Source organism: Rhyacophila brunnea, unplaced genomic scaffold (genome assembly GCF_057557595.1).
Source record: "Rhyacophila brunnea isolate RB1 unplaced genomic scaffold, BYU_Rbru_1.0 scaffold_1, whole genome shotgun sequence".
Taxonomy (NCBI): Eukaryota; Metazoa; Arthropoda; class Insecta; order Trichoptera; family Rhyacophilidae; genus Rhyacophila; species Rhyacophila brunnea.
Window position 1 is genome coordinate 27,746,389 of NW_028232751.1, and position 27,661 is coordinate 27,774,049.

General features: G+C 32.1%; 1 protein-coding gene across 6 annotated transcripts in view; it reads left to right on the forward strand.

Moving 5' to 3' along the window:
* LOC147079646 (uncharacterized) overlaps positions 1-27,661 on the forward strand; it is a 256,411-nt gene that overhangs the window by 17,227 nt on the left and 211,523 nt on the right. The window contains exons 1-2 of one of the 6 annotated variants that reach the window (XM_085942756.1): positions 12,197-12,348; positions 21,818-22,536. In XM_085942756.1, the coding sequence (XP_085798882.1) occupies positions 22,075-22,536 (462 nt within the window). In that variant the 5' untranslated portion in view covers positions 12,197-12,348; positions 21,818-22,074. Of the gene's footprint in view, positions 1-6,173; positions 6,308-12,196; positions 12,349-12,384; positions 12,471-21,817; positions 22,537-27,661 lie in introns of those variants that run through there. The other 5 variants (XM_085942733.1, XM_085942741.1, XM_085942764.1 and 2 more) reach the window with 5 other exon arrangements.

Genomic DNA, 27,661 nt, shown 5'->3' on the forward strand with positions numbered 1-27,661 from the left:
AGCTTAAATTCTAAAACCTGTCAAAAGTATGTGATAAAAATGTTTAAAATTTTAATAGCAGGAGAAACCAACACCGATATTATCTCTAATTTTAGTTCGCTAAAATTTTATTACAATCAAGAATCTCAACAGCTAATAATTACAAGATAAAAAGAACTTTTTATATACCACGTTTTTAAATTTTCTGTTGAATCATATAAACTTGACAATTCTATGTATTAATAAAAACTTTTTATTGTACTTGATAGAAATACTGAATAAATATAGAATATTGAAATGTCATTTTGACATTTCACATGGATTTCCATAATAACGCACGTATATATTAATAATTTAGTTGCTAAGACCCCCTTAGCAACCAACAATAATAACTTACAATACAGAATTAACTGAGAACGAATTCAATTTTGCTTAAAAATGGCTAAATGTATTAAAAGAACGCATTGTCGTCGTGTTCTGATATATTCTAAAAGTTTCAAATGTCTAGCTAGTCGGGAAGCTAGTTAAAAATCTTCAATCGTCCAATACAAATCTTAGACAAACAAGAAAAAATTTATAATGGACACACAAGAAAAAATCTGTACCGGACAAACAAGAATACGAGCTAATAAAAACGTGGTAATAAAAATGAATATATTGCTCTAATTTGAAAATACAATATGATAGAAGAAAAAAAATCAACATTAAAACTAAGCAATTAGCATGAAAATCAGAAACGTTGTTGAACAAAAATTTTGAATTTTTTTGGTCAGTTTAAATGTATAAAAATCTATATTATTATTTATATTAAACTTGTAAGTTGATAATAGAACCAAATATTGTAATACAGTCGAAATTGATTATTATGATCAAGGAAATAGCGAGACATTTTAGTTTATGATTTTCTCTATACATTTATTCACTTTTATAACGAGCTATTTCTCAGGTTTACCGAGCAAACCTGTTAATGTGTCGATCATTTAAAAACAACATTTTCGACCCTAAGCAATAAAATCCGACCGGGCAGTTAAGTAGACCGATGCCGCCGGGATCGGATTACATTTATGACACTAGTTAAGTATCTAAATACCTAATTGGTGTTTTCGCCGACAACATTACATTATCGGAGGCATATGGTTGATATTGCATGTAAAAAATTCAAGCTTTGTGAAGCCAGTTGGTACCTACCAGCACCGGCGGCTCAACATTTCATTACAATAAACAACTTCTTTTGTAGTTTATGAATGACATGCTTGTTTCGGGGATTTTTACGATGGTTTTCAGATTTTTTATGTGCTTAAATAGAACGTGGCACGAAAAATGTTATAACAATATAACGAGTAATGCTTATAATGAGCAAATTCAGTCAGTCCCATCTTCCTCGTAATAAACAAGTACGATTGTATTTGTCTTTTTAATGCAAGTGCACATACATACAAACCAATAATTAGTGTTGAATATTGTAATGAAGCGGGCTGTATAGTGCGAGAGCTTGTCTTTGCAACAAACTGTCTTCATCTTCAAAAAAATGCAATACAATATTGATCTATTTACTGTAGCCAGAGTTTGTGACTGATTAGGCTATCGAGTCAATTTGCAGCAGAACTTGGTTCGGTGGTTCTGCTAGACGTATAAATTATCACTTCCACAGGTACTATCCGATGAGTTCGTCTATCCAGCGGGTATTAGGGCATCCTTGCAGTCATTTAGTGTTCCTTGGGTACCACTGTATGACAGCAATTCGCGACCCTTGTCTGCTTCCCAATCTATTGGATTCTTTTGTGATCATTCTACATTATGCTTAACATTCACCTTTCCATGACATGTTATTCTACTTGTAATTTTTGGATTTCTTTTACATTAAGAAACCATACGTGTAAGCGTTGTTAACATATATTGTTTGAACGCTTTACACTTAAGACACAGAAGTCATTTTTAAAGATACTATTCAGGCATCGAAATGCACACCATGCCAGTTAGGTTCTGCGAACAATTGACATTTGACATTGACATTGACATTTGTTGACTGAGATAGACATTGATGAGGATCCCTTTTGGTTAAGCACAGCAGGTTATCATTACTTTTGTCTTTAAACCTATTTTGTCGCTTTCATTTGTAAGCTCCTGCATTCTGTTCTGAAGATCTTCTGGATCGTTTCAAAAAGACAACAATGTCATCTGCAAAGCGCAGGTGATAGGTATTCGCCGTTGCAGTCAATTTATTTGGGGCAAGAAATTTTTAGTTCTATACTAAATTTTATTTAAATCAAGGGCTGTGACTTACAATGGTAATTAATATAGGTAGGAAAGGCATTGCTATGCAATATAGCAATTAATTGGCAGACTGTTATAATATACAAGTGGATAACCATTGAGACACTTTTTTTACAACCTTAGACGGATCCACTACAGGCCCTCGGAATTATTCAGGGGCTCGTAAAGCCCTGGTTAGTTGCGAAAATATGTTTATTATACCCTATTCACCAGTTCAAATAAATATTCCTGAAATAGAAAATAAGTTGCAAACCTGATGAATATAGTAGTAAAACACCGTTATGACATATTCCAATCAGTTTCGTTATTGGTTTAGTTATCAGAAACCAGCTAATACATAGTCAACCAGTAACAGTGGCACATTCTCAGAACCGTCAATTATATTTTAAAACTTTATGTTGCTACTACGACCCTTCTGAAAATATTAAAGTTCTTGTGATATACCTACCAGATAAAAGTGTATGCACCTGTTTAGTTATTATTCAAAGATGAGGCACATATTCAAAATTATTTGTTTTTGAGATATTATGTTTTATCACAAGATATAGTTTTAGATAAATCGTATTAGCACATTATGTAAATGTTATTTTATAGAAGGAGCCACATAAGAGAAATTTCACTGAGATGTATACTTAAATACATTTAAAATGATGTCTCTACGCGTCTCAGGTTAATTAAACCACCAAAAATAAAATATTCAGCTGAAGATTATACTGACATGACAAAAGGAAAGAGTGTCAGGTATCTTACCCCTTATTGTAAACAAGATCTCTGATGAAGAACTTAGAAGAACAGTGAACTTGCCATGTCACACATAAGCAATAAAATTGAGCAGTTTGTAAAGTCTATTAATTACAGAGGCTTCTGAATGTGTCGTTTGACTCAAATTTAGAGAATGAGTTATAGGGAGAGAATAGAAGTGAGGATACAGATACCTTGCGTTAGAGTTACAGCTTAATTTATTATTAGAGTCAGTTCACCGTAGTATAGTTATAATATTGTTATCACATATTATGTCATAAAAATTACAATAAGCTTTGAACACAAGTATCATATTTTTGTTTTTGTTAAAAAAAATGCGATTTAGCGTGACTAATAAATGTTATTTGATTTTTAATGTAATCCTTTTTAGAGTTGATAAAATAACGCGCAAAGAAAATTAATACAAAGTTATCCAAATATATCAATAAACGTCAAACCCTACTGATCAGGTAGAGGTCCAAAAGTGGTTTTTGAATCAGAAGCTAAAAAAGCTGCTACCCGCCAATACGTAACTTTTAAGAGGTTTTGTGGTAAAATATTTGAAGATAAACAATTCTCAAACAAAGTTATGACACCCTATTGTGTAGGTAGTAATCTCTATCGTATGTAAAGTAGACAGTAATGTCACGCGACACCTTAAATATAAATGAATATGTTCAGTTTATTTATGTATGAAAAACTGAAACTTTCTTATTTTTATGAAGTGTACCACGGATACAATTTTCACCATTTTCTAATAATTACATGTAAGTAAATAATTCTCAAGTCAAATTTAAATAACCATTTAGTTAAGTCTTCGCAACTGTAGTCACCCATACCAGCGCTTTTATTCCATTATATCAAGCACGATTGAATGTATCGCACCGGGATTATTGAGTTGCTATTACCTTGGTTACTCTGTAATTGCCTATTGTAACCAACGTAATAATAACTCAAATATCCCATCACGATATGTTCCACTCGTGGGGGGTATAATTAAATAAAGGCAGTTGGGAACAAAGTTCAACAAGTAGAGATACACATTGAATAACTTTGTTGCCCAGAATAATCAAAAGCGAGAAGTAATAATAGTATTCGGTAGATTATGTGCAGTTATTTGACACTAAAAGAAGAAAAATAAAAATGTCTGTATACATTCATGTGAACAAGCAACCAGTTCTAGTTGGCGGCGATTCCGTCTGTTTAGTATCTCAATATAGGCAGATAATATTTTGTGTGGTCCATAAAATGTGGAAACTTAAAACTAAGCAAAAACCTGACACAACCTACTTAGTAAATACTTAGAGCCAAATGGAAAGATGTTTTATTAATTTAACATTCTCTTTGCATAGTTGATAGTTTAGATCAGGCATGGGCAACCTGCGGCCCAAATGAAGACTTTTTGCGGCACAAGGCCCATTTCAGCTTTCTATATTTTTCATTTTGGTATTCATACAAAAAAAAATCGAATTCGATACCAGATTCGCATTTATGCAAAAGTATGAGGAAATGTTCAAAATATTCTTAAGGGCCCACATGCCCCACGTAGATCAAAATGGAGTTTTATGGTATTTTCAGAGCATAAGCCTGGTATAATTTTGAAGCCTTATTATCCTTTATATTTATTTTAAGCATTTGAGGACTGCATAAAGTATTTTTATTACATATAATAGTATTCTTTTAAACCTCTTGATCTAATGTTTTAGAATATAGTCATATTTCAGTACATCCATGTGCAGTGGTGTTAAGATTTTTTAGGTTTATTAATTTTTAAACGCATTTATAAAACCATTAGTAAAATTAATGTTAACATTATATAGTGAAATATTTACGATAAAAAATTATATTTATAATCTCTGTGATCCCAAAGTTGACAAGAATTAGGCATTTTATTATTCAAAAAATGGGAACGATTAACATATTTGAAGATAGTTCTAAAGATATTGATTATAAGCTGTCTTTGACCATTCAAATGTGATAAAACATCCTATAGCTACACAACTGAAAATAAAAAGATAAAAACTAAAAAAAAGGACCTGCACAGAAGCACACATACTTTCGTGTGCATATAGTAGGTGTGTCCAGGCTTAACCTCTGAAAATACCATAAAACCTTCATTTTGATCTACGTGTCGCACGTGAGCCGTTAACTCCATTTAATGTGGAGGTGGAATCAGCGCCTCCAAATTTACAAATGGAGCTAATATAATTAGCATAGAATTGAAGTGCGTGTTTGTGGGATTACCAATGTTTCCTTATTACATCCGTAAGCTATGTCCGTGATCATAATAACCGAGTTCGACTGTATATTAAAATTAACATAAAATCCTAAAAATATGAAAACTGTACATTATAAATTCAGTTATTATCAACTTTAAATAATTTAATACATGTGTTATCAAGGGTTTAATTAAATAAAGTACCTTTCTATTCGATTTATAACAATACATCAAATACAATAAATTTGACGCATGGGTACAAAAAAATGTCTTGAATAGATTTGAATAATAATATAGTAATTGTTCATTATTATAATATACTGATAGTCTTTTGCATTTGCATAGATGAATGGTACTTTAAACCATTTTGTTATATCGGAAACGAGTGAACGGCATTCAAAACCATATTAATTAAATCATAGCAATGATTTTTTTTTATTTTGGTGTTTCTAAATTTTGCCACTATGTTATGCAGTCAATTTTCAGCTGCATATGCCTAAGTATGTCTAAGTATCTAGCCTTAATCAGCAGTCATGGGTTGTATTAGGTTTTGTTATATTTAAATGTCCTCCAAACAAATATCGGCATATATCTGTATACGAAACAAGTACCATATTATTATTTACTTAGAATCTATGTCTTTTGTGCAATAAATCACATGATATATTTTGTTATTGAAGAAGGATAACATATTTTGACATGCCACTATGAATAATCTGAATAGCTTTACCTGTTAATTTTATTAAATTAACTTTCTATAAGACTTTTTTGGAGCAACGAGGGTTACTTAAAATTGGTAAAAATTTTGGAATACATATTTGGAAGGTATAAAGGATTAAGGATGTTAAAAAGACTTGACAAAGGCCATTCCGGCTCGGTCAATTCGTTTCGTAATTTTTGCATTGCCATCCGAATATCTTCGTCAGGTGATAAATGACGTCGTGCTAACCGTTAACCGCAGACACATACGCCAACTCGCCATGTATGCAGCGCGCCAGATTTGCTGTCATCCCAGAGGACACTGCGCTGGTTGAAGGTGCTGCCGCTGGGAGTACTACATCCTCTCAGCATTGGGACTTTGATGATGACAACACGGTAAGATATTACAACTTTTAAACATCTCAGTTTGATGTAGGAAATTTTAGTGGCAGTAATGTCAGTTTTGCTACCATATTTTTTTTCAAACCAGTATATCATGTCAACAAGATATATAGTATTATGTGAGCCAATAAACTGCGAGCTCATTAACATCATCTGTGGTTGTGTTTTTATGTATGTATGCCACTTCCTGCGAAGGCATACTACGCCAACTGTCTTCTACATTTACTATGGCGGAAGGGTCGACAGGCGAGTGTAGGTCTATTAATAAAAATCTTAAATCCACCATACAACATTTTAAAAATTACATTGTGAAACAGACCCGGCAACTTTCAGTTGTGTTTATAACAATAGCGGCTGTTTTGCGTGTGGGAAACAAAAGTAACAGTTTCCATTAAAAAAATATTTTAAAAATCATGCCATATTAGTAAATTATATTGAAATAGTAAGGAAATATTTATAAGAACATAATATTAAAATACTTTTCATAGAAGATTTACACCTAAGAAAGAAATAAAACTTTTTCATTGATTTGCCAACTTTTTATGAAAGTGGAAACTGCCTTTTTTGTTTCTACACCCCTCAAATATTTGCACCTTTGCAATTTTTTTTAATTGCTGCTGACAATAATGAACAATATCTATCTCTAAGCCAGTATTTTTGACTTCTTATTTATGTGAGAAGAAATTTAAAAACAAAACAGTAAAACCAAATGGACAGGACCCCAATTTTTGAAATAAGCAGTTATTATAAAAGATGAAACTTACTTGAAAACGGTGTAGTTGCTTGAAAAGTTGGTGCTTCGAACGGTGTCCGAAAATGCCTTATAAATTTGTTCGCGTAAGACTTTTCAATATATTTTTGTCGATAATCCCATGGCATGACAGCTAAATTAAAGCGTGAAAAGTTTAACAGTTGGAGAAATATATCAGTAAGTGAACATTTTATTCAGTTATATTGTATTCTTGGATATATTTAATAACAATGTGTTTTCCACTAGCATGTTAAACTCTCATTACATAATCTCTTTTATCGAATAATAATAGGTTGAAATCATACAAGAGAACATGTATTCCTTTTCAGAATTAACAGAATGTCAATAGACACCAGAGTACAGATGGAGCTCTTATTGGTGTTAATGGAGGGTAAGTAACATTTTCATTTATTTGGATAGATTGTAAACATATCTCGTATATGTAAAGAATGCAGACTACCAAAATTATACCAGCATGTGGTAGTATTACACAGTCCATTGAGGTTTATAGCCTATTACATTATTAATAATGATGCTACCCCCGCGTGGGCCTCAACTGCCTACATCATAGCTCGACACCATCTCCTCTCTCCTCCTCTTGCAATAAAAATTAATATTGGCATAGATGGCTAATACAGTGTTTAATTTGTGATGGAGAATTGTGTAATGATCTATTTTTCTAAACGCATCCAGAGCTGGATGGCTTTCCAATATTATTATTTTCTTATATTCGTCTCAAAATAGTTTTTTCATGTAAAGAATTCCATTCAAAGTATACATTTGTGTCAGTATCCTTACTTTTCCATAATTTGTTTACTTCTGTTTCGATGCAATGATTTATTCATTGATAAGATTCTGATGATTTTTTTAATGGGTATTTACAGTTACATGTAAATTGAACGTATTACAATTCACTGTAGTCCACAGTTCGCCGTGAGCTTTCTTATCGGATAGAGATGACCGTATACACTGATATCTCTATTTTCATAGCTGATTTTGGCAAAATTCATGAATTCAAGAATGAAAACCAAACCTTACCTAACCTAACAAATAATCCAGTATATCGGCTATGTTGAAAATTTGTTTGCCGCTGGCTTCCTGTAAACCAACAAGAACGGTGTTTAATTTAGACATGAATTTTATCTCAGTACTATATGACCCAGAGGTTGGACGGTCTTTAATAACACATTGACTGCTGACTAGATAATTACTTTTTAATTATCGAATGGCCATCTTAATTGTTACGCACTGGGCGCGTCGTTAGCGTCCAATGTATTAATATACGAGCATATATTTCCGATATGACATTTTACGGCATATTTCCGATAAGACATTTTACAGTGAACTACATAATATGTAGTTCGCCGTAAAATGTCATATCGGAAATATATTATGTACAAATTTCCGGACACAGGTATTTAGATGTGCCTATAGGTATCTGTGATTTTTCCACAGTGTATCTTGTTTGTTATTAAAACAAGTGTCCCGAAACTTTGCAAATTTTTGTTTCATTGGATACATATATTAAATTTAATAATTTTGTGTGTGTATTTGTAAATAAGATAATCAATTGTATAATTATTAGTGTATATAAAAAAATGTTCGAGACAAAGGAAGACATAAAATTCCAAACCAAATTTATAAAATGCATCTTTTTATTGTTTTATATTACATTTCACAGAGTATTCAAAATATATATATTAAGCATAAAATGACCATGAAAATACAACACCTATTTTTTTGAAACTGCCGGAGTACCTGCATAGCTACATTTACTATGGGCCAGCGCCCAGGATTTTTTGTCAAATAACTTACAAATAAATCGACCTCCACGTTGAAGCAGTTAAACGTGTTCTAAATATGTACCTACTCCGAAACTATTCCCTGTACATGCGTTGTAAAAACACAATATTGTTTACTTACCATCTTTATAATTTCTACTGTCAATAAATCATTTCATCAAAATAGTGTTCATCCTAAGTCCCCGAACAAAAATATTCTACCTCTCTCCTGCGGTTCCTCCCGTATTCGTTCGGAGCCAAAGGGAGGCTTGTTACTACCTACCGATATATCTCGTAAATTCAAACATGTGTAAAAACATTTCTCAATGCAACCTATTACGTACTTAAATACTATAATATTTTTCATTCTACAACTTATCTCTTCTATTTTATGGGAGGTGTTGAATTATGTGATAAGTTCATAAGGATAGGAGGGTGTCAAATGTTCAAAAATAAACATTATCAATAAATTTGAGCTATTACATAGTTATCGTGCTTAACGTGATGATATGGAGGATTCGGTACAAGTCGGTTATGTGGAATACAGCGGCAAACACATTTTGAAAATAGCCGATATACTAGATTATTTGTTAGGTTGACCTTACCAAACCTAACCTAAACTAACAAATAATCCAGTATATCGGGTATTTTCAAAATGTGTTTGCCGCTGTATTCCACATAACCGACCTGTACCGAGGATTCTAATCATTAATGATGCTAAAACTATTAATCGATCACCTGATTTTGACAGTTAACCGGTTTTAGGTTATGTTATGATTGTTATGAATTACGTCAGTGCCGATAGACAAGTGTTGCTATCTATAACCATATTGTATAACATAATTTATTATCATGGATACGTGTGTAAAGTATACTTAATCCATTGTATTTTACGTTTTCAAAGCATGTTAATAAGGAAACACCCTCAATCTAAAATATAAGGTATACTAAAATATCCATATATCTAAAGATTATCGACATCATGACGTGTGAACAAAATGAATTTAGGGTTATTGGTAAAAAATATGTTCTTTATTATTGTGTGGTAGGTCGGTAGTAATAAATATATTGTCATAAAAAAGTCATTCTGATCACTATATCAATATTATAACATAAGATAACACACGAAAAAAATGGTTTTATGAGATATTATTTTTATTACAAAGTTTCCATGGCCAATAAAATAGACAATTTTATTTAAATGGCAGCTTTAATTGTTATCTTGAAAAAATAGCGATGTTGATCACTAAAGAGATATACAATACTGTCCAATCGGTACTTACTGACAATGTAGGTAATAATGGTAACTATTACCTTCAAAAGTATTGATATTTTACTACAGCAATTCATAAACGCAGAAAGAAAATGAAAAATGTTTTAAAGAAATAAAACGTAAACGTTATATCGTGTCCGTTTTTGGGTGTACCTTATTATAGTACCTAGGTACCTAATAACTTTATTAAACATTTTTCTGTAGGCGCCTAGGTGGATATAAAAATATGTTATGAATGCCATTTTCTATGGCATTGAAAAAAATTCAATGATAATTATTAAGTATAACTTTAAATGAATAAACTAGAGAATTGAAAAAATACTTGTAGGTAGGTAGGTACTGTGCCACGATATTTAAAAAATCTAAATCAGTAAGAAATATTATGTTCATACATCGCAATTCGCTGAAATAAATAAATTATGTCTTATTTGAACCAATAGTGTATCGTATTATTTCAATATTTTCAGGCATTTTATATTTTTAAATTTTGCTTGTATCACGACCGATATCTTCAATAATGTGTATCTCAATAATATGTATTGTACTTATCGGGTTCTGTTAATTTTATATTCCACTATTGATGAGGTAGGTATGTCAATCAATAAAATACCTATACATTTACGTGTTTAAAATCAAAATCATATTTGACTTGAAACAGCAGTTATATTATAATAGTAACCTATAGCAGTATTTTCGCACCTATGTATTGAGAAGGGCATGATTTTTGGATGTTTGATCTGCCGAAAATTATAGTTCTTACTTATATCAATAGACTTGGCAACAGAGGTAAATAGGTACTAATAATTATTGTTGAACAAGAGTTACGTTAATAGATATGTGAATAGTATTTTTTAATAAAAGTTTGGCCAGATTATTCACATTTTGATTACACACTATTCAAAATTTATTAATACTATTTCTAGTGAATATTTATTTTTGACAGTTAAAATTAAATATTTTTGAAGGATTCAATCACTTTGTGATCGCCCCATCCTTATTCATCAAAGTTTGCTGTACTCAGTGGTTTCCAAACTTTACGTTACTACGCCACCCTTTAAAAAAATCTAATCCTGGCGCCTCTCCTGGCGAATTAATAATACAGACACCTTTTTAAATAGTCAAAAATGTACTAATATAAAAATGAGAAAAAAAACTTAATTATAAAAATAAACAAGGTTTTACCACTTATATTGTACCTACTTACTTATTTGTTTTTCGTACGATGAATGTGCTTGTTTATTAGCACAAAGTGGTCTTTTTCTACTAAACGGGATTGATATTTCGATTTCTTTGCAGCTAATGCAGAAAATCCCGTTTCGCATAAATATGATGTTACGAATGGTAGCGATATTTTACCTACAGCTTGCATTACTTTTCTTGACAAAGTATTATATTATTCTTCACTTCGATTCAACAAAAATTTAACTAGGTTTTTTGTTATCGCATGATAATTCTATCAATGTTTCCTTTTCAGTAGTAGTCAATCCAAATTCATCATCGTTCATTGACAAATATGTATTCTATCTTGGGTCCCACATCCTGAAGCGGGCCCACCTACTTATCGCTGAGGTTAAGGGCAGTGTGGTGCTCTAAAGTAGTGTTTCCTTAATTATACACGGGAGTTATCATTTAAGTATATCAATCAATATATGGGTATCACATCATCAATATCAGAAATCATTTAAAAGTGGAAACATGACGAACTTATTTTTTTTGTAATTTTGATTTCCAAAGCTCCAATTTTTTATGAATGCTCTTGAATGTCTTTTTAAATCAGTGAATGCATTAGTGGTCCTTGCATTGATTTTATTCACTCATTTTTTTTTTAATTTCAACCAAATATACAAGTTTTATCGTCCCTAAACGAATTTGCTTCAAATTTCCATATTATTTTTTGACCCTTTTATTTAATTTTTTGAGGTAATAACTGAGGTATTATAAAATTATTCTCCTTATAACTAACGGCTGTTTTATAAACTATGCATTTGCAAACTGCAAACTTCTGGCTACATATTTGTTTTAAGCTTTTCGCGCCCCTTTGCAATGGGTACTCCGCGCCTCCCAGTTTGGAAATCGCTACTGTACATTATCTATGTACTTTTCTAAATTAATTAATAATCAGGTTACAATTTTTTTTGTAACTTTAATAATAAAAAAATATACTCTTCGTTTCGTTCAGAATTGTGTTGTGTTATAACCAGTGATTTTTTAACATACCAATAACACATAAGTAAGAATACTGTGTTTTTGACATTGTGACAGATAATAATTCTTAAAATAAGCTGTGATAGTGATTATAAGTCATTACAAATTTGACGTTTCGTACATCTAGTCGGTTTTAGATTTTTAAAAGTATGTGACTGTTTGATGTACCCAGATTATTATATGGTCGTTCTTTTATTACATGGTTTCTATTGCAGGTTTATCTCATCAATTCTATAAATGATTATTTTGACAGAATATAACACAGATGTTTACTAGGTTACACACACTCACACAGTTTTTTAACATTTCAGGATTATCAAATAGGTACATTATACCTACTTAAATGTTTTTTGTATATTTAGAAATGAGATTGGATTCCCTAAGCTGGGTTTGCTTTCACATAGATTTCAAATACAATATGGTTTTATGAAGTTTCTCAACATTTGATCAACATAAACTATAGACAATGTTTTCCCCCATAAAGGATCGATCTTGTAAAAATATAGGATAGGTAGCTACTCTTATAATAAATAGTTAGTACTCGATATAGTGAATATGGATAATATCTCCCTTATATCTAATAATACTTCTTGACAGTATGCTCTCCTGATAGTAGTGAAAAAATTATATGAAAACTATTTTTTAAGATTATAAATATAGTATAACATCAAGGTTATGTATGACTAGTATAAAATACTTTAATATTCTCAATGGGTTGATTTAATTTTATTACTATTTTTAGCATATTATAAAATACAATAATACATCGCTTTATGGTTGAGATAATACCAATGTTTTTTGTGAAATTTCGCTATAAAGTGATATGCTATATACCGAAAGAACAATTTACTTCCGCACAAATCCATATAATTTCAATAAGATTGGATTTATTCCTTGCTCGAAATGAGAAAGCTTTTTTGACAAATTCCTCAAGGTTAACTGTCAGCCATATAATTTTTGTCATGTGTCATTAATGTAGAATTTTTTTGATGCAGGTATTTTTGACTTGTTAAATTAATTTTTCATTAGTTCAAATGTTTTTATTCCCATCTCATATTTTTACGGGAATAATATCGAAATTTTGCCATAATTAATGGCCGTATAATGACTGCCCGGTCGTTTATTTTTTTTCGTTATCTACAATCCAATGTGGATTTTAGCTACCTCACGAAAAAATTATATTCAGGTTGGGGTACTGTATAGCAAGTTGAGACCGTAGTGCTAGTTATTGATTATCTTACGCTTTAAGTATGAGTTTATATTTAGCTGACATTTTACAATGCGGCAATTTAGGTATAGGATATGAATTTTTGTGTGGCTATCAATTTAACTATAGTCAGACCATGGATTGCGAGTATAATTCATTCCGTATACGTGTTTCTAATCAAAGCGAATGGAAACTTGGGTGATTCGTTTTAAAACCCAAAAATATTCATATAAAAATGATTCATAATACATTACATACAGATTACAATTACATTATATTTTATTATTTAAATTTAAGTACCCACCTACTTAAATAAACAAATATATTAATTATTGTGTAGGACCACTTTCATTGTCACTACAGAATCATTACAATCTGTTGGCTCACTGGAATCTCTCTATTTTTCTACGACTTTAAGAAGGAATCTATCCAATGACACTTGCTTTTGCCTCCTTTTGAGGATTCCTCAGCGAGAGAGAAAGAGAAGAATCATCGGCTCAGTTGTGATCACGTGACATTCGGCACTCAAAACATACTTATTATATACTACATATATTATATACGTATTACTCCTTAATTATTTATCAAGTTAGAATTAATATAAAAAATCTGCCCGTCTTGTAAAACATTTGCAGACCAAAATACTCGCAATCCAAGGACTAACTGTACATACTTATAGTAAACATGTTGTGGAACCCGGTTCAAGTTTTTTGATACAATAAGTTTGTATGAATCCTTTTAGTTTTTCAATTTTTTAGTGTTGATACACCGTTAGCGTAAGGCCTGAGTGGACGGCATTCGGCAAGGCGGCGGTGGCGGGCGTAACTGAGATGTATAACTCTGTGGGAAACAATGTCTTTTTTTGAGAATTTCACACACGGTTATACGTTTGAGTTGCGCATGCCGCTACCCGCCTCGCCGAAGGTTGTCCACTCAGGCCTTAAGCTTAGACATTTTCATAAAATGTACAATTTAATTATATGAACTGAATATTTGTAGCAATAATTGCCTGTCTTACAGATCTAAATAATTAGTAAATGAAGAGAATAACAATATACTTACACTTGGTCAGTGAGTCACTGTGTTCTTATGATAGTGGTGCACTAAGAAATAGTAATTTGCGGCAATTCAATTGGGTTTATTCAGCTCTACCGTAAATTTTAGATAAACAGAATATGTTATGCACTTAAATATAATTCGGAAACACCTCAGAAACTATTTAAAAAAATATGGTGCCGGCATCTATCGGATTCTGGACAATGTGCTTTGGTAATTTAGTTACCTGTAGCCTGTATCTAATTACAACAAAATGAACTAAAAACCGTGCAACTGAATCACTTCTCAAAGTACATTAACGTTTGCAATCTGATTTTGTCATTTCAATGATTATGTAAGATAGCGAATGATTTATTATCAAATCTTGTAAATCTTTAGTTGAATAAATTAAATAGTAATTTATTATGTAATGTTGAAATCTGTTTTGTTTCTTGTAAGATTTCCACTAGTGGTTTTAAAACATATTTTGGTTTTATATGTTTATTCTGGATACAGCGGCAAACACATTTTGAAAATAGCTGATATACTGGACTATTTGTTAGTTTATCCTAACAAATAATCCAGTATATCGGCTATTTTCAAAATGTGTTTGCCGCTGTATCCAGGATAAGCGACTAGTACCCATTTTTTAATTATACGTATTGGATCAATAATTTCTTCCTAATTATAGATGCCACTAATTTCTCCTGTAGTTACAGGTAGAAAAATAATTTGATTTTCACTATTTGTGTTAACTACATTATCGTGTTTAACAGCAAATTCTCATAATTAAATTATATTTTACAAGTCAAGGTAAAACTTTAAATATATCGTATTGAGTCTTCACAAAGAGTGGTGAATATGGCAGTTATTTGAAAATTTCACATATATTTTGATTGTAATGATGATCAACAGAATGTAATGGAATGAATAGCATTGTTCTATATGATTAACCTCGACAATCAAAACCATGATAAAGGTGAGGAGGAATTTGGTTGGTTCCAATCAATGACATTAATATGGACGAAGCATCTGGAAAAAAAAATGACACTCACTCTTTTGTCGGGTCTGCCGAATGGCATAATCTGTTCTAACACCATTACAATAAAGGTGATATTGCTATAAATTCCTGATGCTTTTTGTTGGTCTGCCGAATGGTTCGGTTCGAACGGGTTCGTTCAAATGAACATTGACACTAGAAACACTGTTCTAACGCCATTACAATAAAGGTGATATTGCTATAAATTCCCGATGCGTGATATCGCATAATCGTAATTGCGTGACGTCCACCTATACATGTGCGAATTTACTTGCTAGCTACTGTATTGAGTGCGTTGTCCATTAATAATGTCATTGGTTCCAATATTCCATAGATTTTATATGGTTATTAATTTTGCCTGTCCTGATTAAGTTTTGAATCTCCAGACTCGGTATCTTTGGCACGAGATTTTTTGTCTAGACTCCAATTTTATACCACTACATTTTCTCCCATTTTCTGCAAAGCAATATTGGTTGTATGTAAATGTCCAAATTTAGCTTTGTCATATAGTATTTATTCATGTAACAAAACAACTTCAAAGATTTGTCACAATTTCAGATTTGTAACAATAATTGAGAATGAAATTAAATGGTAAGCATTCGAGAATCGAATTTTAATCATAAAAAACATACACATGTAATAGATTATGCCTTAGATGAAGATGGGCTTTATATTTTTAATCGTAGCACGCCTATCAAGCTAACTGAGTGTCCAAACTTGACGCTGAAATATATGGCAATCTTACCAACAAGGTGGGGCGCAGCAGATAATTGATGTGTAGGGTACAACCTAATTAACTATCTTTAGGGCGTAACCGAATTCAAATCAGAAATACCCATTGTGGGTTTACATAAATATTGAATCCACTGAGGCATTTTATATTGTTGAATTAGTATCAAATGAAGAAGTTTGCTTGCCAAAGACCAGTTTAGTAAATTTAATGTTGATTGTAGCTTATCCATAAAAGCAGTTAAAACACACTTAACACAACCACAACCTAACCTAACCTTTTCCAGGAATTATACAAGGTGGTTTCTTAAATCCTAGCCAAATTCAGATCAGTAATATCTGATTCATACACTGCCTAATTCTAACACTGCCATATTTTATATTAGTATCAACTAAGTACTTGGCAGCGCCAAAGTGCTCTAAGAAACCTCAATAAATGTAAACATACCCATGTTATAAAGGTACCTAAAACAAACATGTTAGAATTTCAATCAGTTACATCATTACATCACCATATTCGATCCCAAGAGGATCATAATATGGACCTCTACAGAGTAGAAGTTGTATTAAAAGATTTTGGTTTTTATGAGAAATGGATATTAGCCACATGTCCAACCAATTACGTCCACACTTTGAGGCCAAACACAGATGTAAAAACGACATGTTAATTTGCCAGAACCGGTATTTGAACCCGGGACTCATGATGTAAGCCAACACATTGCCGTTCAACCATCGTCTGTGTACAGTGACATAATGTTTATCCTAAATGATGCTGACATAATGGACGACAGATTTTCAACTCCTCTGGATTACAGTGTAAATTTATGTGGCAATAATGAATAAAATTGACAATAACGCTGGCAATCCTAACAAATTTCACTGACATCTCTTTTGTCAATAAAAACTTTCCGCCATGAGTAAATTTTATTTAAAGTTGTATATTTTCATATTATCATCAATTAGGTATGTACCAATAATAAAGGAATGGAGATATCAGATATCCTTCATACTCAATTAAATATCTACTTTCGCAATTCAAATTGTGTCCTCCATCAAATCCATCTTATTAAAGCTCTCAATACCATTTTATTGTGCCTATCCATTATCAACCAATAAAAGTAAAAAATGGAACTCTTTATATTACCTATTTTATCAGTAATTAATTCCATATGAAGATTAGTAAAAAGAAATAATATTGTTTATAATCAATTGGTTTTTTAACTGATGTGACTGCCATATACCATAAATTTGATGACAGTTTTCTGTAATGGAGCATTAATTGAATTCAGTGTACAATTACTTATAGTGACAATAATATTATCACTAGCCAGTTTCAATACACTCAAACCTCATTTATTTCCACACTTCTTTGTTCCTTGAAACAGTGAAGTTTATGGCGGCTGTGTGATCGTGCAGTGTCCGTTGGTATCACTGTATACCTGTTTTTGTCCAGCAGTTATGCACCCGCCGAGCGACATGGCGACTTCTACCACATCGCGTACTCTTGTCTGCCTCCTTATAAATTGGTTTCGTTGGGTTATTACCATATATATTCTAGCATAAATCGCCTGGTGTTTGAATTTGGTACTAGATTCACACAGTATAAAAAATACAAAATAATAAGTCAAAATTTGACATATTATATTTAATGTTAGCATACGTTGCCCTTACTCAGTGGACATCTTATAATGGTTGATCTATATTGGTAACTTATATTTGTCAATGTACAGAGTTGATTATAATATAGAGTGTCCGGTGGAAAGAGCCACGCGGTGGGTAACTTGAAGAAAAGTGCTAAGATAGTCATCTTTATGGAACTTGTAGTGGAATTTTGTTTCATCTTTAGTATTTTACTTAACTTAAAAAAAATTATATAGTCGAGTTCGGTTATTACGATCACGGATATAGCGAAATCTCATTAACGAGAAAACATTCGTTGACATTTTAGTTTATGATTTTTTTCCATACATTTATAACGAGCTCCTTAACGGATATACCGAGCTAAAATATCGTCAAAAATTTTCTTAAAACTGTTAATGTGTGGATCGTTCAAAAACATTTCGACCCTTAGCAATAAAATCTGACGGACAGGATGCCGCCGGGTTCGGATTACGTTTACGACACTAGTTAAGTGTCAAAGTACCTACCTAATTGGTGTTTTCGCTGACAAGATTTGAAAAAAAAATCCAAAGTTTGTGAAGTAAGTAGCTACCTACCAGCGTTCATTACAATAAACAACTTCTTTTGTAGTTTATGAATGCCATGCTTGTTTCTGGGAAAAATTCTAATTGTGTATTTTTGTTTGAATTGCGACTTTTTGTGTTATGTGACCGCTCATTTAAAAATACCTATTCTCTGATATAACAAGTAACGCTTATAACGAGCAAATTCAGTCGGTCCCATCTTCCTCGTAATAACCAAGTTCGACTGTATTTCAATTTTTTAAAATAGACATTTAACTAGAAAGACAACAAACTTTTATTTGACCAGCCACTGATTTGATCCTATGACCCATGGTTTCATAGACTGCCTTAGGGTATGGAGATTCGACAAAAATAGTGTACATTAAACTTTGTCAGTCATACTTATTTGTTGTCATTGAACTAAGAATACAAAAAGATGGTGTTAGTTAGTTTTTAATATTCTATTAAACCCTGCCTAAACCAAATCATACTAGATAAAAAATTTTCTTTTATTTATAAAATATCTAAAATTATGTACGATTTAATTGTATTCACTATTTTTGTTGGTATAAACCACGTGAGATAAATGAATTCAAATCAAGCTTGGTACAAATAACATAGTAGACAGATTAAATAGCAGAAAGATAAAACCCATTTCTGTAGATTGCTATCATATCATACATTTCTTTTCAAACAAGCAGTTTTGTTTTTCCGGTTTGCCGTAATCTTGTCAAAAATCGCCTAGGTCATCCATAGAATTTGAAATATTATTTGTAATGTGATCGGTGTGGTAGGTTTATTTAGATTTTGTATGCACGGAGTAGGCTGCAATAATCGTGATTCTGAGAGACTCCAACTCACTGACTAATTTAAACAAACAAACATCTAGGTAATTAGTATTTTTCTACCACAATTTTTTTTTCAACCGGTACTTCAATGGTTTTCTAGGTTTATTTTTTTGTTTGTTATGATTAAGGCCCGGATTTGTATGCAACAAAAAACATGGTTATATGCATGCACGTATGCACTTAAAATCAATAAAATATGCACTAAAACCGAAGAAATATGCAGTTAAAAATTGACATTTTTTGTGGGAAAAAATTGTAAATACCCACTTTACCCAATATTACTGACAAAAAATCGAATAACTAGTTAATATTTTTTCAACATAATACGATATCAGAACAAAAAACACAAACAAATAATATAAAGTTAATCAATTACAATTTTCAAAATAGTTTTTTTCACAAGTAGATACCTACAAATAATTGAATAATAAATGCAATGTAAACCAAACATAACTTAAAAAACAAAAACGATACACTTAACTATTCCTAAATACTATTTTCTGTTTTTTGCCTGAAAAAAAATTACATTATTTTTTTCAATATTATGCTCTGGCATTAAATTTTTCCGCATAGGTATCTGTCAGTATTTTGTTTATATGCGGAAAACTACCTCTCAACGTCCACTTGGGCAAACTTTAAATAATAGTGCGCGAGTTGACTTCACTTTTTCTACTGATAAATCCACAGCTCGGAGATGGCATTAAAAATGCAAGTGCATCTAAACTATCTTCCTTCCTAACATAGTTATATTTCGATAAAATTATTAAAAAAAACTAAAATTATACATTCAAAGGCTCTAAAATATGCATTTATTTATGAAATATGCACTAATGTCTCAAATATGCTCTAACGTCTCAAATATGCATTTATATGCACAATAAAATTTTATTTTTGGATTCTGTGTCTTTCAAAACAGATCTCTGTGCAACTCTCATAGCTGTGCATACACCCTAACAAAACAGGCACTAGCATATAAATCCGGGCCCTAGTTATGATTCCGATACCCTCTATCAATATTAATTCTTCTATCGGTACGATACTTGGTTTCGTTTATTATGATCTTTTGTTGCTGTGTAGACTGCTTGTAAGTATCGACAAGATCTCTGATAATGGTAATTGTAACTATCGATACAGATATTTTTCTTCAGTTATCACATGTTTATTTGTGGCCTATTCTAAAAAAGTTGGATAATTATGGTTATCCAATCAAGTTTATATGGGACACCCTGTGTGGTCCAATTGATTGAGTTCGTAGCGAGACTCGGATCGAATTATTTATTAATTAGTTGACACAGTCGTGGTCTGCGAATTACTAACTATATCAATCACGGCCTCAACTGATGGCTTGTGATGTGTTGACCGCCTAAACTTTTGACAATAATTTGAAATATTTTTTAGAAAGAAAATATTGGAATGGCCTAACTAGCACTTTTACAAATTATTCTTTTGACAACATACATTACAGTTAATTTTATTTAATTCATTATTAGTCCAGCGGCATAGCTCGGAAAACTGTAGACTTTTCTATAAAACCATGAACTTTGGCATGACGAATAGGTATAGATATTACCCTAAGGTAATTTTTAAGATATTAAACCGCTTCAAAATTTACCCAAGAGCCTCTAAATATCAAAATGGCAGAGAAAAATGTCACTATTTTATAATTGTTGTCTGATTTAATTGATTTTCAGTTTAGATAAGTATTTTATGGTGCTGAATACTAATTTGAAATTCAACTTGACATTTTGGTATTGGAAGCCCATAACATACCAAGATATTGGCCAAAATATAAATTTTATATAATTACTGCCTGCTTTAATCGATTTTCAGTTTACACATACATTTTATCTTGTTGGATACAGATACCATGTTATTCTTCATATTTTGCAATTGGATGCCTATGAAATACGAAGCTGGCGACCAAAAAACACATTTTGTTTCTTTATTTAAATTATTTTGTGTATCTATTAAGAGTAAAAAAAGTTAAAAGCTTTTTAAAACTCTGTTTTGTTAAAGGATTTTACAAAAAAATATTAAAAATTACCCTTTTATAGAAATGTGCACAATTCGGTGAATTTTCCAAGCTTTGACAATTACATAATTTGTTGCGTAAGTACTCAGTATGTCTTTATAAATAAATAAATAAACCCACTGAAAAACAACATGCATTTATTTGACCAGCCGCAGGTCCGTACCCGTGACTTACCCCAAAGCCACTCTACGAACTAGGCCAACGTGTAATATTTGCACTGCAAATATTATATTGACAACAAAATAATTGATGTTGATCTCTGGTAGAGCTTTGCAGCTACTTTACGAGCAGTAATTGATTTATGATTTGACTGGCTTGATTACTGATGTGAGTAATGATGAATGATGAAGACTGATGGCATTGCTGATAGTAAAGTTGACAATATACCTAATCTCATATTTTACCATTGTAAAATTTCAAGTCTTTCCATGTAATAATCTGGTTATATCAAAATCTATAAATTTGAATGGATTTTTATGAAAAAGTGTGCGTAGGTCAATTGTTGGGAGTTTAAATTGTAGTGTACAATAATATCGGTGATTAGTATTAGAGATCAGTTGGTGTTCATAGTTACCAGACTAATGATAAAAAAACAGTTGTGCCAGTTAACCAAAAGTGTGGGATATCAATTGCAAAATAAGTCACTGACGACGGGTTATAGAATACAGTTAATACTAAATGAGTCAGAATATCAAAAAAAAGACGCGGAATGGACGTGTGGCATTCCCAAAAGAAAATGACGAAGCGGAAAAAGAGGACGCGGAGAAACCGGTCCTGATCCAGCAAATAGAAGTAGCACCCCAAAGTACAAACTATGTCCATAGCTCAGCCGAATCCACTCCGTATTCGGAGAGGAGGCGTCTGTCAGAATGTGTCGAGGAGGACGAGGAAAACGATGTCATCACTCCGCCCGAGGTGACCATTGTGGGAAAATTCTCAGTGACGTCTGCTCGCGATGTGGACAGATTCAAGACTCGTTCCCTCCACGTGGACAGGAGGTTCTTTGATGACAGTTTGGTGGAAATGAGATTGCCCACTGCTGTCGTGGAACGTCCTACGGCTCCCGTCATTTCAAACCGCCAGCCGAAAGATGATCTTGAAGATATTTGGATTAAACGAATTGATGTACTCATTGCGGAGGTATGTGATACGAAATACTTAAACCCTGACGGCTAAAATTATTAAACATGGAACATGCTTTGCCTACTGATTCTCTGAATGCTGGTTGTCTAAATTCGAAAGATATTTTTTTTGTCAAAGTAGCCGAATCCAAAGGATTCAAACAATTTTACTTTTCTGAAAATTATGTAATTACAATAATAAAACTAAAAAAGTAATAATAACAGACGAACAATACGCCGCACAGAATGTAGGCTACTGAATGTAAAATGAAAACAATTGGCGGGGCGCGGGCTGCGCTCTGTAGTTATTCTATGTCTATTTTTGTACTTTTGCGTCGGAGATCATGAGTAAAACATGTTCCTTGTTAAAAAATTTTAACTTTTAAATTACCTCAGGAAAATCTTTCAGTACTTTTATGATTTTAATGTCATTCCACAACACTTTTTCTTCATCAGTATTAATCGTAAAGTTTTTTCCTACATCGTTCTGCAGCGATTTGAAATCAATAAAATCCTAGGTAGTCATTTCCTTAACTTTATATGGATTTCCGGTTTTTTTAGCTAAATTAATAATGGGAACCAGCTGCCACGGTATGTAAATAGGCCCACCTTTCAGTGCCCTTTTCTTTTCACGCTCAATCAATGCATGCATAGCATCACCTTCATTTTGTGAATGACCGACTATCAGAAAGCTATGCACTATTTCTTTCAAATTTATAGTCTGTACGCAGTATAAATGCAGTGAAGCAATAAATTTGTTTTTATTTTGCCCAGCATAGTTATCCGAATAAAATGACACTTCTGAAGCTTTAACATTTTTTAAATAATTAAAAATGCAGCTTCCAATTTGCCTTCATGCCAAGTATATCATATCCCATTTTTTTACCTACATCAAAAATTGTAAAATTGTAGCATGAGAGCCTGTGTTTGTAAAATAATGCACTTATATCTCCAAAAGGAACATTAATGACAGATTGTAAAACAAAAGTGTAAATATTTCTGTTTGAGGTTTCTATGAAGAGTTTGAATTCATTTTCTTTTGCAATGCGGCTTTCGTTTTTCTCAGCTATATGAGATTTATACTCTTGTTCCTTTAAACGCCTTTGTTCTGTACTTCATTTTTATATACCTCGCAAAGCAAACATTGGTCCTTTTTCGGTATGAAAAAAATTATATTAAATTCTGTATTAAAAATTGTCTCATAAAGGTGCTGCTTTGCCATTGGCATAGCTTCTTCGGTACATTTTGTTTTATGTAAACGATACAATGTTCCTATGTTTAGGCTTCCATAAATATAATATTTTCTACTGGTCTGTGCCCTGCGGTAGTGAGAGTCTATGTGTGGAAAGGCCTGAATGTGAGTGCGAATTCCATCTTTGATATCAGAACTGACTCGTTTGCCGCACTTCCTATGACCACCCCTTTATTCTTTTTCAATAAAGCCCTCACTATTCAACTTGTTACATACTGTTGAAATGGTTTTATTACTTACGCTCAATGTGTTTATAAAAAATGTTTTACATATCCTTTTTCGAACATTATCAAATTCAAAGTAATGCGCATAATTAAGCGACCTGGTACTGTTGGCAGTTTTCATTCTGTACTTGGGAATAACGACCTGCATGCTTTTGTTAACAAAGTTTCTCTGTCTGTTAATGTCCCCGAGTACCCAAACATGTTCATTAATGTTGTGCTGCTGTTCAGGTGATATCAGTAAAGAGCACTGAAGATGACATTTATCATTGCAAGTACCCTGGACACATTTAGCAGCTACTTTAATATCAGAAGAATTCTTGTACGCTAATCCACTGTTGCGTTTTTGTTTTGTTATAAGATAAGCTCATTTTTCAGGGCGGCGAGAATGCTTTTTCGCATTACTTTTTTCATCGTGTACTGTAGACTCCACTATTGTCTCCTCATTTTCGGTAACAGTAGTTTCAGAATAATATGCAAAATGCTTTTACTTATAAAACCTAACGTCTCTTCATTTCTGTTGGCATTATTACTACTACAAAATTGTGCCTCTGGAATGACCTTGTCTGTGGATAATTCAAGAAATGGAAGTTCTTCAATAACAATTTCATCGTCTTCATCATCTTCCCTAAAAGGATCCAGTGGTTTTGATACAATGTAAAATGGTTCAGTGGAATCATCTAAGCTGTGGTTATAGAGTGTTAAGTTTCCAGCGGGTACGCCGCTATAATAGGTTTCCAATTCTGTATACTCCAAATATTTTTCAGCCGTATTCTGAAATATAATTATTATTTTAAGTTAGTAATGAGATGAAAGTAATTTATCTGGTAAAATTATTAATGTTGCCCTTTTTCACAGTACATTTTTACAATATGAAGGGTCCATGTGCGCCACACGTAGGTCAAAATGGAGCTTTTATAGTATTTTCAGAGCATAACCCTGGACATTCCTTAAACGTTGTAGATAATCTATTTATATAATTTTGAAGCCTTATTATCCTTTATATTTATTTTAAACATTTGATGACTGAATAAAGTATTTTTATTACATAAAATAGTATTCTTTTAAACCTCTATAATAACTATATGGGTCTATAATAATTGTATTTCTCGCCAAACGCATTATGTAATTAATCCGTGACTCCCCCGGATGTTTAATACTATTTTTCATTCGTTAATACGTCAATATTAATCCATTTTCATATAGCACAATATCACAACTTGAGCTGTCATTCAAAAAGTGAGGTTAAAATGCATAGAGAAAAAAAAAATATTTCACAATAGACAAGATTTGACAAGGAAACAAGCTAGAATGTGTCTTAATGCGGGCGCGCTCCATTGGCACGCAAGTCAGACGATTTAAAGTCTTCGGACTTTATTTTCGCGTGGAGCACCCCAGATCTGCGGACTTTTTAATCCGCAGACCAGGCTTGTTGAATTTCAAACATGTTTGATATTTTACTCTCCTAGTTGCCAGACTTCGTCCGTCGATCACTATTCAAATTCGATTTGATATAAATACGCAATCATTTGGACCGAAAAAAAATCTGTAATTGTTTTAAACATTTTCATTGATTAATTTGTTAATTTACACATTAGAAAATGAGAGATTTACCAATTATTTTTTTATTTGTATTTATGAAATTCATAAAAGAAAATGTAAAACTTGTGTTGTTTTCACTGCTATATTATTTTATGCACGTCTAAAATATAAATAACACAAAATTATAGTATTATCGGAAGACATTACGAGAATCGCAACTTTTCAGTTTTGACAGCTCGACTTTTTTATTCGTCCGTTGATCAGTAGCAGAGCATAGATAAATCGGACGATTTATTGTCCTCGGACTTTTGGCTCGCCAATGGAGCGGAGCGCTACCATTAAATTGGAAGCTTCATACTTTTCTGCTAGGCAGCACTTATTTATTTATTTATTTATTTATTTAAGAATACAAAACATTGTGGACATAACAAATCTAAATTCAAGACGTACACAACATGAGATTTACATTATAAGTCAAACATTACCCTCACAAGAGAGAAGAGAATATAGAAAAAGAAATATATATATAATAACAATAATAATAACAAAAAAAAATATATAATCAAAACATACTTAAGTATAATTTAATACAGAAAAATATAATTTTTGAGAACGGAAAATATACAATTTTATACAGAAAAATACAGTTTCAAAAATAAAATGCAAAGTACATCATTGAAAATGTCTATGTCTTTAGGGAGCGCATTTACTAGTCTTGCACCCCTCGCTAATGGTGCCTGATAGGCTTGACGCGAGGAAACGGTTCCAATCCAGAATAAATCATGACTGCGACCACGTAGGTAATTGACAGGCGCATGGAAATTCAAATTCATTAGGACACCGGGATTGGAAACCATCCCTCGCGATAACAGGCAAAAGTGTTTCAACAGCAGAAGAGACCGACGAGATTCAAGAGAGTGAAAAGTAAGCATGCCTTGTAGAAAGGCAGTCGGAAAATAATCATCTGACGAATTATCGAAAGGAAAATAGTTAAATGTTTTAAAATAAAGACATCGAAGAAATTTCTTCTGGACGCGTTCTAAAATAAGCTTATAGGAAACCTCATAAGGACACCAGATAATCGACCCATATTCAAGAATGCTACGCACTAATGAGACGTAGAGTGTACGTAATACATTAGGACTCTTGAATGGTTTGGATTGTCGCATGATGAATCCTAGAAGCTTACTCGCACGTAGAGCCGTGGAAGTTATATGCGAGTGAAAGGATAATGAAGAATCAAAAATTATCCCAAGATCTTTCGCCTCAGATTGACGTTTTAAAGAATTTTTTGACATAATATAATTGTATTTAATCGGAGTTCTTGACCTAGAAAAAGTAATACAAAAGCATTTGTCAGTATTAAATTCTAATTTATTCTTTTTTGACCAACTTTCAATTGAACAGAGATTTCTCTGTAACATCATGCAACAGTCCAACTCATTCCGAATTGGTGCATATAATTTCAAATCATCCGCAAAAAGTAAAAATTCTACTCCATCCATGGCTTTAACTATATCATTGATAAATATGAGGAACATAATTGGTCCAAGATTTGATCCTTGGGGAACACCTGAAAGAGTTTGAAAGACTTCAGATGCACACGCAGCGTACTCGACATATTGACAACGATGCGAAAAATAAGATTTGAAAAAATTTACAAAATTAATAGATCCGCCTACTGCACTTAGTTTAGTTAAAAGAATATCATGATCAACTCGATCGAAAGCCTTTGACATTATGTTAGTAGATCTTTTCAATGGTTACATCAAATTCAAATCAAATTTATTTATTTTACATATAATGAACATAACAAATTACAAATTCAAAGCGTTCACGACATGACATAAAATAAGTGTTATAATATTTTTTTTAAATAAAAATACAGAGAAATGTGAGTTAATAATACAATAAGTAATAAAATAGAAATAAAATAAGAAAAGAAATAAAAGTAGATGGAAGCACACAGAGTGAACTTTGATATACCCTATCTTAAAAACTACGTCCACCTAAATTCACCCTCACGTAAGTGGAATATATCAATATCCGAAGTGATTTCATTAAACATGGTTATTGCCCTCCCAATTGGCATTACTAATGGCAGGTTAGTTCTGCACCTTGGGAGAACA